Source organism: Aulonocara sp. 'chitande type north' Nkhata Bay, linkage group LG23 (genome assembly GCF_057382095.1).
Source record: "Aulonocara sp. 'chitande type north' Nkhata Bay isolate Kocher_YH1m ecotype deep benthic linkage group LG23, A_spYH_male_GT1.1, whole genome shotgun sequence".
NCBI lineage: Eukaryota > Metazoa > Chordata > Actinopteri > Cichliformes > Cichlidae > Aulonocara > Aulonocara sp. 'chitande type north' Nkhata Bay.
Window position 1 is genome coordinate 46,763,704 of NC_141365.1, and position 18,951 is coordinate 46,782,654.

At 42.0% G+C, this 18,951-nt stretch overlaps 2 protein-coding genes across 2 annotated transcripts in view; both read left to right on the top strand.

The window, feature by feature from the left end:
* The window catches only part of LOC147302806 (protein NLRC3-like), a 341,154-nt gene that overhangs the window by 208,495 nt on the left and 113,708 nt on the right, over positions 1–18,951 (top strand). The window lies entirely within an intron of this gene.
* The window catches only part of LOC147302807 (NACHT, LRR and PYD domains-containing protein 12-like), a 291,268-nt gene that overhangs the window by 204,936 nt on the left and 67,381 nt on the right, over positions 1–18,951 (top strand). Inside the window, exons 8-9 of the mRNA XM_086282123.1 lie at positions 7,270–7,446; positions 11,862–12,038. Coding sequence (XP_086138249.1) covers positions 7,270–7,446; positions 11,862–12,038 — 354 coding nt within the window. The remainder of the gene's footprint in view (positions 1–7,269; positions 7,447–11,861; positions 12,039–18,951) is intronic.

Below are 18,951 nucleotides of genomic sequence, written 5' to 3' on the forward strand. Positions count from 1 at the left end.
AGCTGCAAAACAAAGGGAGCATGCATGGCAAAACATAGCCGACAGAGTCAATGCGTGAGTGTTAATTTAAACATTGATCTAGGGATTTCCACCCATTTAACACGTTATTTTATTATATTTAATTTTTTATTTTATACATTTGATTTTGTGATGATGTGAGCACAAGTGCAACCCAACAGGCCCCAAACGTTCCTGGCAGCAAGTAAAAATGAAATATAAAAATATAGTCCAAACAGGTAAGGTGTAATTGTATTATGAGCCATAGTGCTTGGACTGTTTGTCCCATGTAAATCAATTGCAGTTAGAGGCTACATTAATTTTCTTTCTGTAAGCACTTATTGAAATTATCTGAGCACATTACAAGTACATATTTGCTTACTCTGTATGCTCAAATGTGGCCCGTTATGGCCAACAGAAAAAAAGCGGAGGCCCGAAAAACAGGTGGGGGTCCTCCACCACCACCACTCACAGAGCCTGGCCACTTGGCTTCCACATTTGTGATAATGTTGGCAGCATCACATATGATCTTCACAGTGCAGAGAACACAAATTAGCATCCATTACTATAATGAAATAATTTGTTAGTTTGAAATGCTACAGGGAACTATGTACCTGTACATTAATGCTGTGGAAAGACTTCCTGTTCACATAGTCTCCTTCATTTACTGAAGGAGCAATGATTGGAATGTGAGTGCCATCTATACAGCCAATCACGCCTGGGAACCGTGAGAATAAATGTAAAATTTAAGTAGTAGTTCAAGTATCACCACATCATAAATTAAGTTTTGGTCATCCTGATACCTGCAATTTTGTGGCATCCCTCTTTGATAAATCTTGTGGGTCTATGACCGGGGAACACCACAAACGTGTACAGGAGACGTTTCAGTGCAACTGTAACATTCCTGACTGCCCGACAGACGGTAGCCTTGGAAACGTGCTCAGCGTCACCAATATTATACAGAAAGCTCCCGTTTGCAAAAAAACGAAGTGCAATACAAATAATATGTACAGAACTGAGAGGATGTCCGCGATGTGTCACATGAGCAATATTAGGCCTGAGGATGTTATTCAAATAACTTATAGATTGTGCTGAAAAACGGTAACGTTCACACAGAAAATCATCAGGAAATGATAAAATGTCCAAACGCGCTCTAATCACTCTCTCCCGGTGGAGAGCTCTGCGGAGAATTTGGGCTTCAACATCTACTGGCTCTTCAAGGAAGGGACACGCCATGTCTGACACTTCCTACAGTCAGGTTTCCGACAAAGAGGCGGAGAAAGTCAGGGTTAGTTGAAGTAAACCTGCTAGGGAGCAGGTTAGCTTCACGGAGTGTGTCGTCATAGTAACTCACTCAGGATTAATCTAAACTCGCTTTGTGAAACCGAAAACCCAGAGTTTTCGTTAACTCAGGGTATACTTACTCAGAGTTTGCACTAAACCGGCTTTCTGAAATAGGGCCCAGGTGTTAAACAGCTGACAGATGAGGAGGAGGATGCATGCAGGTAAACTGAGGGTCTGTTGAGCTGATCGCTGGTTTCGTGAGAAAAATGTCAGCTCGTTCTTTATGTTACAGAAGCACAGAGACACAAGACCAGGCGGAAAGAGACGATCGTTCGGTGAAAATGAGAATCTGCGGATACAACATGTGGAACACGGAGAGTGGAATATGTAAACAAACCGGTTAACGTAACCCCCTGGGTGCACTCTGCACGCTGACTGTTAGCAGAGCTAGTGAAATCTCTGAAAACATCTGAGCACTTTTGCAAACATGTTCTATGTTGACAACCTGACCAGACATACGTCGCGACATTCGCGGCTAAAACACTGTTAAAAGTGTAGCTGGTGACAGAAAAACGGGGTATTTTAAAACTACACCACCACCATTGCTGCCTGTAATTTGATCTGCATTCTGGGATACCTGGCTGCCCCAAGTCTACACAAGCAATCGATTATCTAGGATCGACCTGTTTCGACTTACTTTGCACGGCAACCAATCAAATGTTAGAGAAGCTGCATGGGCAGCGTTAACCCCGCCCCCTGAGTTTGATGGGTGAGGCTGACAGATAAAATTATTTCAAGATGAGAGCCAGACGTCAGGACTGCCAAAATGAAATAAATACATATATCATTAAATAATTTATTAAATGTGTCAATAATTAATTAAAATGTGAAATACATAAATAATTAATTAAATGTGTCATAACTATTTATTTAATTAATTAATTCCAATTTTAATTAATTATTGCCACATTTAATTAATTATTTAATGGTGTATTTAATTAATTCATTATGTCAGTCGTGGCGCTCCATACGCTGCACTTTTTCGGTAAGTTAAACGTGTTTGTAAGCTACTCCGTAACTACCGTCCTTAGCTCGGTCCTGAGACCTAGCTAGCTAAGATGAGCACTCGGCCGTCAGGGTTTGTTTAGCTAACCCGTGCAGGTGAATGAATTTACCCTGACTAAAGAAATCAAGAGAAACGCCCCGGGCTGCTCAGTCACTAATTACCGTTACTGTACTTTTATTACAAGTATTATACTGTAAAGGCAACAGGCTGCACCCTGCTGCAGCTCCTGTGCAGAGCTGAATATTAAATATCTTATTAAACAGCACCATGTTTTCAGTCTCCACATGTGTAGAGACAGTAACACCTACTTTAAAAACCTGGCACTTCAGTAACTCCTCATTAATCTGTAAAAACCGATCAAATAGCAAAGCCTGATATTTACTGAAACCAACGACTTCCTCTTGGCAGCTTAAGTTAAAATTTTAATTTTTCGACTGATTAATTTTTTAGCACTGACTGTATTTTTTATACTGAGTTTGTTGCAAATATTCAGGTTAAAAACTGTCTGAAATATTGTTAATGAGGTATGTTCACAAAGACACATGTGCAGAACTCTGTACAGCTTCCATCCTTTAAGACAAATAGTTTGAAGCATTAATATTTCTTCTTCAATACCAGTGCTGATACCAGTGCTGATACCAGTGCTGATACCAGTGCTGATACCAGTGCTGATACCACCTCCGTATGTTGTGACCAGGATGCAGCAGCACTGAAACCTGCTCCATCATCACATCTTTGCAGATGTCCATTTATAAAGCTCCAACAACTCAAAGGTGAACATGATATAGGAACATCTGTTCGTATATAAGGCTTTTTTTAAATAAACAGCTCATATGTCAGCTGTCAGCAGAACTGTAGGACTGAAAAAATGTAAGAGAAGAGAAGAACACTCCCGAGTGTGGGAGGACAGAAGGATCAGCTTTATTTCAGATTTGAGAGATAAACTTTATTTATTTATTTATTTATTTATTTATTTAGGACAGTGCATGTTAATGAACATAAATGTAAAAAAAAAAAATTACATGAATGTAAACATACCAGATTATAGCCAAGGACTAATTTCCATCTGTTGTCCTTAAGCATAAAAAATAGACATAATAATTCATAAAAATTCATCATTCATTCATAATAAAAACTCTGTCACCAAACTTACACACACACACCATTCTGTTCCCAAATAAAACATTAAAACTGTACAATTCATACATGATCGCACACTTGATTTGTCCATAACCAGTTTTTCACCTTTGCCTTAAACAAACTGAGTGTAGAGCATTCTCTAATGGGTTGAGGAAGACTGTTCCACAGATGGCCTCCCTGGACAGAGAGGACGTTCTGCCCAAATGCTGTCCGTCTGTGGGGTATAAACAAGTCTCCTCGGATTGTAGCTCGAGTGGTCCTGTCTGAGCTTTCTTTATGCCTAATGAACTGCTTTAATGGTGGTGGAGCAAGGGAGTGTAAGACTTTATATATTAAACTCACTCTTTTAAGTTTCACCTAGTTATTGAAGTTCAGTAATTTATGTTTTTTAACACATGACAGTGGTGGTGGGAAGTCGGTTTTTTGTCAAGTAGTTTTAAACGTCTTTTATAAATGTTTTCAATAGTTTTAAGTGTTGTTGGACAAGCAAGTGACCAGGACGTCAAACAATAGTCCATATGAGAGATGATCATTGAGTAAAAATAAGTTTTTGCAACATTCATATTTAAATTATTACGTATATGATTAAAATTTCGATTATTAAATTTAAGTACCTGGGACACTTTATTTATGTGACTCTTGAAGGATAATGTTGGGTCTAGAAGGACCCCAAGATATTTAAATTCTGGAGCTAATTCAAGCTCTACTCCATCATATTTATATTTCAGTTTGTGATGATTGTGTTCTTGTTGTGACTACAGGAGCCGTCCTCAGATTCAGACCTCAGCACCACCCAGTGACAGCAGACAGATCATCCTATAGTTTCACTCTTTGTAGTAACTCCATAATTAACTGATGAAAACAGTCCAAAGGTTAAAGTACCACATGCGCTGTCAGTGACAGCTGCAGCTGTTTAAAGATAAAGTTAAAAGGATGAATCACCCATGTAACTGTGTCACTGTATATCAGCATCAACAGGACCTGAGTTTGGTGTTTGAGAGAGCTGTTGTCTACGTCTGTGTGCTGTCATTGCTCAGTCTGACCGAACGATGGACAGACTCACGTTTGACTTTGAAACAAACTGTGTTGTTAAACAGTTTCATGGTTCAAAAAACAAAACAATCAAAAACACTTTTTTCATACTTGTGTTAAGTTTTGTATAGAAATGAGACCAAATTGATTGTGAGGTTAAATGTGATAGAAACAGCTCACACTGACATCCATCCTGATCAAACATGAGTGTCATGAAGCCTGTTTGCAGTTGTTTGCACTGTTTTCCACTCTGGATGTTGTTTCTGTTCAGCTGTGAGTATAAAAGGCTCCATTCTACAACCTGTTTGTGTTAGTTGTTCAATAGAAACATTATTTTGTGCTGATGTTGCACTTCTTTTATTCACAACCAAAGAGTTTTAGACGTCCGCATCAAAATACAAAGATCAGTATTGTCTAATGTTTTGGCTGCAGTGTGTTTTTGCAGACAGGTATAACTGAACAGCTTTAGTGTTTAGATTTTTTAAACTTGAGTATGAACTTATACAAAATGCAGCAAGATATTAAAAAAACGTTTGATTATAAAATCGACTATATTGGATTCATATCGATATCGGACATAAAAAGTGGCATCGTTCCATCTCTGCTTTGACTAGAGACACAGCTCTAATCAAAGAGGTGGTCCGCTTGCCTCCACCCCAGAGAGAAGGGTTACATCTCCTGGGTTTAGGTGCGGCTTGCCCCTCTGAGGGCGGGGGTACCTGGACTTGGGATATAGAGTATGTTTGGGGAGTGCGACGGTCTGTGCAGTTTATATTTGTGTCTGTCTACACGTTGGGTGAGTGCCGAGTATTTGGTTGTGCATATGGGGTGGGAATGCACGTTGGTGTCCGCGTGCGCCTGTCTATGTGTCAGGTTGGGTCTTAGACTCAACCTCTCTGGGTACATCTCAGGCCCTCCAAAGTACGGAGGCCTATCTCCCCTCACCACACTCCCTGCCGGTGGCTGATGCCCTCAGACGTTGGTGTGTTGGTGGTCCTTGTCGTCTGGGGCTGGGCGCTCATGTATGTACCGGCTCACTCCTGGTGGCCGATTGGCGATTCCCCCCCTTTTGGTGGTCCTCCTCGGGTCCTTGTACTCTGGGGCCTCTGGATATCTGGGGCCTGGATCTCCTCCATACCTGCTTCATACCCTGGGGGACGGGGCTATGGCTCCCCACACTCCCTAGCAGATCGTTACATGGAGAAACCTTTGGAATACAAGCATGCTGATCCACACAGGTGTGCACACAGGTGTACACACGGGTGTTCACAGACGCGGACTACACCTTTATGGCTGCTGCCTCTAAGCACATTGTGCGCTGTCTATCTTGCGTGCTGCACAATATCGTTTATTATTTAGTATCTACTGTTATCTACTACTAGCTAGTTTATTGTGATGGTGCTGTTTTTATTATGTTGCTTGCTTTCTCTTCTGTTTTTTTTTCTCCATACAGGTGATCCAGGTGTTTTGTTTGTTTTTCTTTTTTTCTTCCCCCCTTTCTCACCGTCTCTTCTCCCCTTTGGTTTTCTTTCTCTCCCTCTCTTTCTTTCATTCTCTCTCCCTGTCCTGTCCCCCAGTCATGTCTGTCCCGTTTGTAGCAACCGAAAATAAAATAAATTCATAATTATAATAAAGGTCAATCAAATGGACCAATATGGAAAGGCCATGATGATCCACTTGGTAAAATAAATCCGCTTGGCATCTTTCTTGGCGTTAAGACAACAATTCTGATGGCTAAAGATCCAAACGGGACACACAAAAAAAAAGAGACACAGCTCTGTGTTTTCCAATTTGTCATCGTTTTGAAAGTTTACATTTCTTCAGTGTTGAGCAGCAGAAATGAGACTTTCCTGTCAGAGGTCATTTTTAAAAAAATGAGGTGAATCAACCATGAAAACCATGAATCAACATGTGAACATGAGCTGATGCTGCTGAAGTGAAGCAAAGTTACAGAGCTTTGATTAATATTGAGTAAGAACTGGACTCTCATACAGCGAGACTCAAATGCCTTTAAACATCAGCTTATCCTGCTGATCCAAGTCCAACACTGAGTTTGTAAAAACATGTTTGTCAATCATTTTGTTTGGTTTCTGAGGAAAAAGATTCAATAAGTTGCTGCTAATACACAACATTTCATCATATTTCCTCATAACCCTCTTTTGTCTGACCATTTGATCCCATTTGAATTTGCAATAAAGGATCCACAGAGTTTGGTGACAATAATGACAGTAGATGTTTGTGTGAAAGTGCTGGAAGCAAATGAGTGTGTGATGTTCTTTCAGTGTTGCACTTTGTAGACGCTCCCTGAGCACTGGTCTCACAGCCAGCTGCACATAGAGACCAGTGTTGTTAGTCCAGGTCAGAAGATGACTTGTTGGAATGAAAATGAGCTTGTAGTTTGTCTGCTTTAATAATGTGACTGGAAAAAGGTGTTGGACTTCAAATATGTCCATTTCTGTCACACTTCACCTTTAAAAGTGAAGCCATGTGGTTCCTGGAAGGAAAAACACGACTTTTTCAAGTCTTTGTCCTGTTTTTATGAGAAATGTACGACTTTAATGTGAAACATTCAGAGTTTTTTCTCTTGTTGTGTTTGTTTGAAGCTGCTTCCTGTTGGCTTCAGCTGTTTGGAGTTTCCATTTTCTAAACTTCTACATTCTGAACCTTCTTCAGCTCTGAACAGATGATGAAACACTGAATGATTTCAAGCACTTTGTCTAATAAACTTACATCTTTCATTCTCTATACAGATTGAGGAACTGTGATTTGTCAGAGATCAGCTGTGATTATCTGGCAGCAGCACTGAAGTCCAACCCCTCCCATCTGAGACAGCTGGACCTGAGCTGGAACAACAAGCTGCAGGATCCAGGAGTGAAGCATCTGTGTGGTTTCCTGGAGAGTCCAGGATGTAAACTTGAAACTCTGAGGTCAGTCAGCATGTTTTAGTTGTGCTGAGATGAATATGATGTGAAAGTTGTGCTGACACTAAACTGCAGACATCAGGCTGATATTATACTGATCCACACTGAGGATCTTCATGGTAAAGTCTGTTTTCTTCTTCTCTGGTTTAGTCCATTGACTGCAGCAGAACAATGTTCACATTTCAAACAGTGATACTCAACGTATGGCCCGCGGCCCACACGCGGCCTGCCCACCTTTCCTGATTCAGAGAGAGGGGACCCTGATTAACTGTGTAGCTTCTTCCTCACAGTTCTAAGTATCAGACACAACAATGAATAATCCACAGCTGACTGTCTTTAGCAGGTCAAAGGTCACGGCACACAGCAGACAGTCAGAAATATTCTAACTCTGATCATTTATCAGTTGTGACACTGTGAGACTTGATCAGAGGTGTGATCATCACAGCAGAGGCCTTTGTGTCAAAGTCACTGAGGATCAAACAGAAACACATGAAGCAGATTTTCCTCTTCTGGCTTTTTATAGCAGATAACCTTCAAAATATTCTGCAGTCGATCAAAAACTGAAGCAAACCATGAAGCAACATGTGAACATGAGCTGATGCTGCTGAAGTGAAGCAAAGTTACAGAGGTTTGATTACAGACACAGCTGAGAGTTTGTAATCTGTCATCATTTTAAAAAGTTTCCATGGAACAGCAGAAATGAGGCTTTACTGTCAGAGGCCGACAGCACTGAACACAACAGCAGACTGGTGGCTAATAAACAGTGAATGATGCAGAAACAGATGTTTGAAGCTGTTCTTGGAGTACACTGAGAGAGAGAGAGCTGTGCAGGCAGGAACAGCCAAAGTCAGAGAGAATTCATGAGCATATTGATCAAACGTGAAGCAGAGTTTGGATCTTCTTTTGCTGCTGCTTCACTCAGTTTTGGTTGGAGACAGATGAAACCTGCAGCTTCAGGATCTGTGAGCTGTCCACTTTCAGCCCCGACGGCGTGTCCGTGTACGTGCCGTCGAGTGAACGATCCACGCTCTGTGTTTCCATCTTTGTGTGTTTAGCTGCTCTCATTTACTGTTTTATCTGTTTGCTGCTTGTTGAAATAGTTTGTGAGCTTTAACCTGAGATTCTGGCAAAATACATTTATATTAAACATCGATTCAGGATTGAATGAATCAACATCGTTTTATTCAAATTAAAACCATTTAAACGGGAACATGAATTTTTTACAGCCGCCTCTAATGCTGGGTAATGTCAGCTGGTCCATGTGCAGCTGGCTGTGAGGCTCAGGGAGCGTCTACAAAGTGCAACACTGAAAGAACATCATCCATAAATATTGAGTAAGAACTGGACTCTCATACAGCGAGACTCAAATGCCTTTAAACATCAGCTTATCCTGCTGATCCAAGTCCAACACTGAGTTTGTAAAAACATGTTTGTCAATCATTTTGTTTGGTTTCTGAGGAAAATGATTCAATAACTTGCTGCTAATACACAACATTTCATCATATTTCCTCATAACCCTCTTTTGTCTGACCATTTGATCCCATTTGAATTTGCAATAAAGGATCCACAGAGTTTGGTGACAATAATGACAGTAGATGTTTGTGTGAAAGTGCTGCAAGCAAATGAGTGTGTGATGTTCTTTCAGTGTTGCACTTTGTAGACGCTCCCTGAGCACTGGTCTCACAGCCAGCTGCACATAGAGACCAGTGTTGTTAGTCCAGGTCAGAAGATGACTTGTTGGAATGAAAATGAGCTTGTAGTTTGTCTGCTTTAATAATGTGACTGGAAAAAGGTGTTGGACTTCAAATATGTCCATTTCTGTCACACTTCACCTTTAAAAGTGAAGCCATGTGGTTCCTGGAAGGAAAAACACGACTTTTTCAAGTCTTTGTCCTGTTTTTATGAGAAATGTACGACTTTAATGTGAAACATTCAGAGTTTTTTCTCTTGTTGTGTTTGTTTGAAGCTGCTTCCTGTTGGCTTCAGCTGTTTGGAGTTTCCATTTTCTAAACTTCTACATTCTGAACCTTCTTCAGCTCTGAACAGATGATGAAACACTGAATGATTTCAAGCACTTTGTCTAATAAACTTACATCTTTCATTCTTTATACAGATTGATGGACTGTGGTTTGTCAGAGATCAGCTGTGATTATCTGGCAGCAGCACTGAAGTCCAACCCCTCCCATCTGAGACAGCTGGACCTGAGTAATGACTCCTCCTGGTTTTCGACCAACAACAACAAGCTGCAGGATCCAGGAGTGAAGCATCTGTGTGGTTTCCTGGAGAGTCCAGGATGTAAACTTGAAACTCTGAGGTCAGTCAGCATGTTTTAGTTGTGCTGAGATGAATATGATGTGAAAGTTGTGCTGACACTAAACTGTAGACATCAGGCTGATATTATACTGATCCACACTGAGGATCTTCATGGTAAAGTCTGTTTTCTTCTTCTCTGGTTTAGTCCATTGACTGCAGCAGAACAATGTTCACATTTCAAACAGTGATACTCAACGTATGGCCCGCGGCCCACACGCGGCCTGCCCACCTTTCCTGATTCAGAGAGAGGGGACCCTGATTAACTGTGTAGCTTCTTCCTCACAGTTCTAAGTATCAGACACAACAATGAATAATCCACAGCTGACTGTCTTTAGCAGGTCAAAGGTCACGGCACACAGCAGACAGTCAGAAATATTCTAACTCTGATCATTTATCAGTTGTGACACTGTGAGACTTGATCAGAGGTGTGATCATCACAGCAGAGGCCTTTGTGTCAAAGTCACTGAGGATCAAACAGAAACACATGAAGCAGATTTTCCTCTTCTGGCTTTTTATAGCAGATAACCTTCAAAATATTCTGCAGTCGATCAAAAACTGAAGCAAACCATGAAGCAACATGTGAACATGAGCTGATGCTGCTGAAGTGAAGCAAAGTTACAGAGGTTTGATTACAGACACAGCTGAGAGTTTGTAATCTGTCATCATTTTAAAAAGTTTCCATGGAACAGCAGAAATGAGGCTTTACTGTCAGAGGCCGACAGCACTGAACACAACAGCAGACTGGTGGCTAATAAACAGTGAATGATGCAGAAACAGATGTTTGAAGCTGTTCTTGGAGTACACTGAGAGAGAGAGAGCTGTGCAGGCAGGAACAGCCAAAGTCAGAGAGAATTCATGAGCATATTGATCAAACGTGAAGCAGAGTTTGGATCTTCTTTTGCTGCTGCTTCACTCAGTTTTGGTTGGAGACAGATGAAACCTGCAGCTTCAGGATCTGTGAGCTGTCCACTTTCAGCCCCGACGGCGTGTCCGTGTACGTGCCGTCGAGTGAACGATCCACGCTCTGTGTTTCCATCTTTGTGTGTTTAGCTGCTCTCATTTACTGTTTTATCTGTTTGCTGCTTGTTGAAATAGTTTGTGAGCTTTAACCTGAGATTCTGGCAAAATACATTTATATTAAACATCGATTCAGGATTGAATGAATCAACATCGTTTTATTCAAATTAAAACCATTTAAACGGGAACATGAATTTTTTACAGCCGCCTCTAATGCTGGGTAATGTCAGCTGGTCCATGTGCAGCTGGCTGTGAGGCTCAGGGAGTGTCTACAAAGTGCAACACTGAAAGAACATCATCCATAAATATTGAGTAAGAACTGGACTCTCATACAGCGAGACTCAAATGCCTTTAAACATCAGCTTATCCTGCTGATCCAAGTCCAACACTGAGTTTGTAAAAACATGTTTGTCAATCATTTTGTTTGGTTTCTGAGGAAAATGATTCAATAAGTTGCTGCTAATACACAACATTTCATCATATTTCCTCATAACCCTCTTTTGTCTGACCATTTGATCCCATTTGAATTTGCAATAAAGGATCCACAGAGTTTGGTGACAATAATGACAGTAGATGTTTGTGTGAAAGTGCTGGAAGCAAATGAGTGTGTGATGTTCTTTCAGTGTTGCACTTTGTAGACGCTCCCTGAGCACTGGTCTCACAGCCAGCTGCACATAGAGACCAGTGTTGTTAGTCCAGGTCAGAAGATGACTTGTTGGAATGAAAATGAGCTTGTAGTTTGTCTGCTTTAATAATGTGACTGGAAAAAGGTGTTGGACTTCAAATATGTCCATTTCTGTCACACTTCACCTTTAAAAGTGAAGCCATGTGGTTCCTGGAAGGAAAAACACGACTTTTTCAAGTCTTTGTCCTGTTTTTATGAGAAATGTACGACTTTAATGTGAAACATTCAGAGTTTTTTCTCTTGTTGTGTTTGTTTGAAGCTGCTTCCTGTTGGCTTCAGCTGTTTGGAGTTTCCATTTTCTAAACTTCTACATTCTGAACCTTCTTCAGCTCTGAACAGATGATGAAACACTGAATGATTTCAAGCACTTTGTCTAATAAACTTACATCTTTCATTCTTTATACAGATTGATGAGCTGTGGTTTGTCAGAGATCAGCTGTGATTATCTGGCAGCAGCACTGAAGTCCAACCCCTCCCATCTGAGAGAGCTGGACCTGAGTATCAACAACAACCTGAAGGATCCAGGAGTGAAGCATCTGTGTGGTTTCCTGGAGAGTCCAGGATGTAAACTTGAAACTCTGAGGTCAGTCAGCATGTTTTAGTTGTGCTGAGATGAATATGATGTGAAAGTTGTGCTGACACTAAACTGCAGACATCAGGCTGATATTATACTGATCCACACTGAGGATCTTCATGGTAAAGTCTGTTTTCTTCTTCTCTGGTTTAGTCCATTGACTGCAGCAGAACAATGTTCACATTTCAAACCTTCAAAGAAGAAGAAAAATCCTCCACTGGAAAATTCACTGTGAAACTCTCAAACTCTTCATTGCACCTTAAAGTCTGTGTGACACTGAAATCCAAAGCAAAATGTGCGTTTGCTTTACAGACAGCAGTCCAACACAAACATACACACATCATCCAAAACACAGTCCAACATCCAAATCTCCTCCACTGCCAGCATGAATGATGGGAAAGAGAAGGAGGAACACTCTGACATTCAGGGTTAGAATGAGTTTCATCAAGCAGACTGTGAAGATCAAAGCTGCATTAGAAAGCTTACATGAATGAATGAGTGGACAGAAGTGGACAGAGATCATCTGAAGCACTTCAAAGGCTTTAAATCAGCACATTTCTCTTTATTCTTTATCAACTCTGTTAGTTTCTCTCAGTTTTCTGTGGAATGAAGCTAACAGCAGGCTAATAAGATGCTGACCAATAGGTTTCTACTAAAGGTTGTAATTTGTATATGAAAAAGTGCTTTGGCTCAGCAGGGATCAGCTTACAGGTAGAATACAGCTGCTGGATGGGATTAGCATGTCATAGCTATCTACCAAACTGCTAACTGGGGGATTTCAGGCCATCTATGGATCATTTTTGCTAACTGTTTATTCAGCTTAGGCTCACAGGGCTGCAGCCTGTGCCCTAGCTGTCATAGGGCAAGAGGCGTGGTCCACCTGCACAGGTGAGCAGTCCATCACAGGGCCAACAGAGAGCGACAGAGAAGCACTCCCTCACATCCACACCTACAGCCAATGTAGAAGCACCAATGAACCTAAGCAGCATTTCATTGGACTGTGGGAGAACATCCAACCTCCACAGAAAGGCCCAGCTGACCAACAAGCTTCAACCTACAACCTTCTTGCTCTAAGGCACTAGTGCTAACCACTTTTGCCCATTTCAGCCCAAATCCTGCATCTTCCTGTTTCTGACTCCAGGCCAGCTCCACTAACACTTTCTCATCAGACACTGCCACCTAGTGGAGGAAGTCTTAGTTCCATTTGAAGCTTCAGATTACAGTTAGTTCCTTTACAAAGAGGTGGAGGTGGTGGGGCCACAGCACCATCATCACTGAGTGCCATAGGACACTTAACCTTTGTTTCCATATGCTGGGAACTTCCTGTTGTTCCAAGGAGGACTGGAAAATGTGTGAAAATCTCCCAGTCAGTTCCTCACAGCACACTTCAATCATTTCCCTCCCACAGCATCAGGACCAGGGCTTTTTCTCTCTTTGGTCCCACTAAGAGATTTCCACACAAACACCTCATCAGTGGGACTCTCAGAGCTACCAGCCCTTTGCTACAATCACAAAGCTCTTCATTGAAATCAATGATATCAAAGCTGGAATCAAATGAGTCCAAGTCTTCTGCTGATTCAGCATCACATTCATCTTTGCTCCTTGTTCTGCATCCCCACCATGGACTTCATTCCTTTCCAAGCCAGCCTTGAGTGTCCTTTATTCAGCTCATCCTCTGCTTTACTTTTACACCTGATTTTAGCTGCTTTATCTCTCTTTCAACAGGTTTCTGTGCCTCAATCTTTTTCTTCTCTCCCTCATAACAAGACAGCTTCTTCTGCCTGAGAACATGTTGGAGTGATTTACTAATCCAGGGCTGCTTATTGGGGAAAATACTTCCTGTTTCCAAAGTAATCCCCATTTTTCCCAGAAAGAAATGTCAGTAGAAATCGATGATCTAAGTGAGAACATGAGCCTTTCAAAAGTCCCAGTGGGTGCAGTCAAAGCAGTCCCTCAGTCCCAGTATAGAGTCTTTGGTCCAGACTGGAACAACTGTGTGTCCAGTTTGAGCTCTCTTCAGTGCTGTGACCTGACAGACCCAGAGGGGCCATCACATCACATTTAGAAGCTCCCCTGATGGAGCCACAACACATGTCCAATACTTAGTCTGTCTATTTGGACCAACTGGAAGAAATGATTCAAGGACTTAGTCACAGAACAGAGATTCAAATCTCCAAAATCCAACTGGCTGCATCAGGACATATAGTCTGAAACTCTGCACAGTTTCCTGTTTGAAGCTGCTTCCTGTTGGCTTCAGCTGTTTGGAGTTTCCATTTTCTAAACTTCTACATTCTGAACCTTCTTCAGCTCTGAACAGATGATGAAACACTGAATGATTTCAAGCACTTTGTCTAATAAACTTACATCTTTCATTCTTTATACAGATTGATGAGCTGTGGTTTGTCAAAGATCAGCTGTGATTATCTGGCAGCAGCACTGAAGTCCAACCCCTCCCATCTGAGACAGCTGGACCTGAGATACAACTACAACCTGAAGGATCCAGATGTGAAGCAGCTGTCTGATCTTCAGCAGAGTCCAGACTACAGACTGGAGACTCTGAGGTCAGTAGAGTGATGGAGTGAGTGGGTGGTGCTGTCAGCAGTATTGTACTAAACACAGTCAGTATGAAACAAAGATCCAGTGTTTCCTGTAAAGCTGCAGCTTCTCAGTGAAGCTGTGAGAGGAGAACGGTGACAGGCTTCAGGATTGGACACAAACACTTCCTGTTTCTCACCTTTATGGTCACCATAGTAACGGCTGACACGCTCTGATCAAACACTGTCAACAGCCAATCAGCTCTCTGAACAAAGCAGCACGCAGACCAATGACTGCATTGATTTCCAAGTTTAAAGCAGTGAAGAACACAGTCTGTAGGTGAGGAAGAATTTAGTGAGAGCAGATGTTTGGATGGAATTCCTCCAGTTAACAGCTGGAACCGTCCATCTGGATTGTTGGGCTTGTTGTTGGGGTTCCTACAGAGCTCAGAGTGGACACACCAAGGTTCTTCTAATGAATGAAAGTCCAAACTCAAACTAGGAGGGAAAAACATTTTCAGCAACTTCAATAAAAATCCAAAGATTAGAAAAAGTGAAGCAACAATGAGTCCTAGTACAGTCCCAGCACTGACGTCCCTGCTGCTCTTTATACTGGATGTGCTGCATCACTGACTGACAGCTGATGAAGAGTCTCTGGAAACACTCGTTTATCTCCTCTGCTCTTCCTCCTTCTCTCTGCAGGTGGAGGTTATGATGGTAAACAGGACGGTGTGTGTGCTGAGAGAGGAGCAGCTGTGTCCTGATGATCCAGAGAGGTTGAAGCAGCAGCAGCTTGTGTGTAGAGACGCTCTGACTGGGCCATGTTACTGGGAGGTGGAGAGGAGAGCTTCATCCAGCAGTGACTGACAGAGGAATGAAGTGCAGATGACTGTCAGTGCTGCAGAGTGAACTGCTCTGAGAACAGCTCCACTGTCAGACACAATGTAGAGTCCAGCATCAGCCCTGTGTGTCCCTCTGGATCTGACAGAGGATCATCAGTGTATCTGGACTGCTCTGCTGCTGCTCTGTCCTTCTACAGTCTCTGCACAGTCTCTGTCTCACTCTGGAAAGATTTTACAACTTGTTGTAATTACAGAACGTTAATATAATATTCAAACATGTGATCTTCTCTTTATTTCTGAATCTTTACCAAATAAAGAAAAACCAAACTAACAAACAGAAGCTGTCGTGTCCTTTTTCACCACATCTGTGAATCTTTTCTGTGTTTTTCCTCTTTTCCTCCTTCCTGCAGCTCCATCTTCATCATTCTGTGTCCAGTATATGTGAACACGTCCAAAGCATCTGAGCCTCATGTTACCCGTTTGTGTGAGTTACGCCTGTCGTTGTGTTGTGGTGTATAAATAAGGGGCAGGAGACAGCGCTGGATCTCTGAGTTCTTTACTCTCAATTTCTGCAACATCTGCAATATCTAGAAATGCAAACCTGTGAGCTGTGTGTGTTGTGCGTCTGCTCGGCCACCTCTCCTCCGGCCATGCTGGAAGCAGCTGTGCGTTTGACAGTTTTATCGACTCGACAATAATCGAACAAATTAAATGTTCAAAAATATCAACTTAAGCACTTCAAAGTCAACAAAAAGCTTAAAACAATGAAATAATATTTCACTGACAAAACAACAGCTCATAAGAACGATACACAAAATAATACAGAAACAAACAAATAAAAGTTATTAACCAGGATCCATGTTTTTGTCACAAACACTGAATCAGCTGATTCACTCTTTATGTTTCTGAGTTTGTTTTGTGATTATAGTTCTGGTTTCTGTTTCTGTGTCTTCACTGTGTCCCACGTCTCCTTACTTTGGACTCTGTGTTATATTTCCTGTTTTACTTTGACAGTCCTGTGTTACTGTTTCCTGTCTCGTGTGTGTAATTGGTCCCAGCTGTGTTTCCCTCCTGCCTCCCGTTCCCTGATTACTAAACTGCGTCCACGCCGCTGGCGCTCCTCTCCACAGCTGGATTCCAGGATTTCAGAGCATCCAGCTGTGGTGAGTGATGGAGACACTTTCTCTGCTCCCTCAGTAATCAGGACAGTTTATTGAACATCAGAGGACATAAAGGACTGTTTTTCACCTGCCCGTTCTGAAGCTGGACATTAAAGACTGCTGGCTTCAAGGACATTAATCCCAGTGTCAGCCAGCCAATAACAGCCTGTGTTTTTCAGCTCTTTAGGAGTCAGAAATGAGAAAGACACAGACTGCTAACCTCTCCCTGCAGGAAATAAGCTCCGCCTCTTCCTGTCCTGTATATGAGTGATTCTGACATGAGACACAATGAGTTTCCTGTTTATTGTGACTTAAAGCGAGCAGCAAAGACACTAAACTGTGTGTTTCCAGCTGAAGCTGCTTTTTGTGTTGCTCCCACAATCCTGTCTGAAACAGTCAGTGAGGAAAACTCAATGTGACTTCAGAGTGACAGAGGTAAGCGACTCATGTTGTAACTAGGGTTGCCAACCGTCCCTTAAAATACGGAATCGTCCCGTATTTAGAAACAAAAGTACACGTCCCGTATTGAGCTAATAAGGGACGCACTTTGTCCCGTAATCCAGTGAGAATCAAAAGTAGTCTATAACTTTTAATGGAATTAACGCTTTGTTTGAAAACATAATTCCCAGCCCCTCTCCTGCTTTGTGACCAATGAGCTGACAGCACACTTATGACAATTCGAGTATGACAATTCAGATTACCGCTCATCTCATTGGTCGAGAAAATACCGGAGAACAATTCAGTAGCGATTCTAGGATCAGAGCTTCGGGGGGCTGAGCACCCAGAGAGCTGCCCAGCCAGCCAAGATACACTTTACTCGTCACAATGAGACTTCTTCCCCGTCTCTGTCGGTCCCTGCATCCTCCCTGTCCTCATGTTGTCTTCGCCTCCTTTAGCCAAAGAGATGCGACTCAGACTGACTTCATCATGTTGGCAACGTGTCTGCATTGATAAACTCCAGTTATTGACAAATCAGAGAATAATTCCAGTCGTTCAGAGACAGATTGTGATTGTTTGGAGGATGTAATCGTTTCCCTTCAGGGAGCGTGTTGGACGCTCAGTGTCCGGGTGATTAGCTGATGCAACTACTTAGAATCAGTTTGTGAATATGAAGAAAATCAGTGCAGTCACTGGACAAACTCTGATTCTTCCTAGTTTCACTCTTGTTTCAGTCCAGTGTGACTGAGGTGGTAAAAAATGATCTGACTTTTAGCCACACAGCTGTCTGCTAGAGAAAAAGCCTTTGTGCACAACTTTCTTAAAGGCAAACGGCACCATGTTCACTGCAGCTGCAGCAAACGCAGCAAAGAGTGAAAGTTGGACTGAGAATGTTGTGACTGTTTCATGAGAAAGAGCAGGAAAACAAGCATCACACACCCAGACACAGTGCTGGGATTAGAATTAGACTTTAGAGCCAAATGTAGGACAAAAGCTTTAATATGAAAGAGGAAAACCCAACAACAGCCAGAGCACGAAGCTCAAAACTATACCAATCACCAAGAAAGCTGACAGGCCTGTGACACGTCAGAGACGCCGTTCAAATCATAAAGAAGTTGGTTTATTGACAAAATGTAAAAAACCAAAAGAATCAAGTCAACCTTCAGTTTCGAGCGAGTAGACCAATCAGGCACAGCAGCAGCTCTAGAATAAGCAACAATTTGATGTATTACAAACAACCTTTCATATACACACATACATATGGCTCATATGCTGTTTAAAAAGGCCTCAAAGACCCAACAGATTACACAAAGTACAAAAACACTTTCATTCAGACAACAGTCAGCTGTGCACGAGACAGAGAGCCGACTACAGTTAGTAACATGGACTCACTTTGTTTCAGACACGACACAAAGTAACACAAAGCCACAAAGAGCAGAAACATCAAAAAGGAGGCAGAGCAGCAGCAACTCTCCATGAGCTGTGAGGCTAACAGCCACCCACACTTCCTGTGATGCATAATGAAAACAACATTAACCTGAAGGATGATAACAACAGAAAGAAGTCTAAGCTAACGTTACACAGCGCTCACACAGCGCTGACTGTACAGGCCTCACACAGCTACGACCTGCATCCACAACACCTGATTCTACTGAACACAAACAAGTTAATGATATATGAGCAATCCAGGGAAGGCTTCCAGGAAGGTGAGGATCCAAAGACAGCTCTACAACAGCATCAGTCAGCAACAATGTTACTAATCACTGACTCTTTCATCCTTTTATACTCAATCAAAAAGTGCTGTGTTCACATTTGTTTCTGCTGAAATCCAGAGACTGAAAATGCGTCTTTTTAAAGTTTGAATAAACTGACTGAACTTCTCACGAGTCCAACCGTGAGGAACACTTCCCCCCATGACACATCACAGGACAACGTCTCAGTGGAGGGG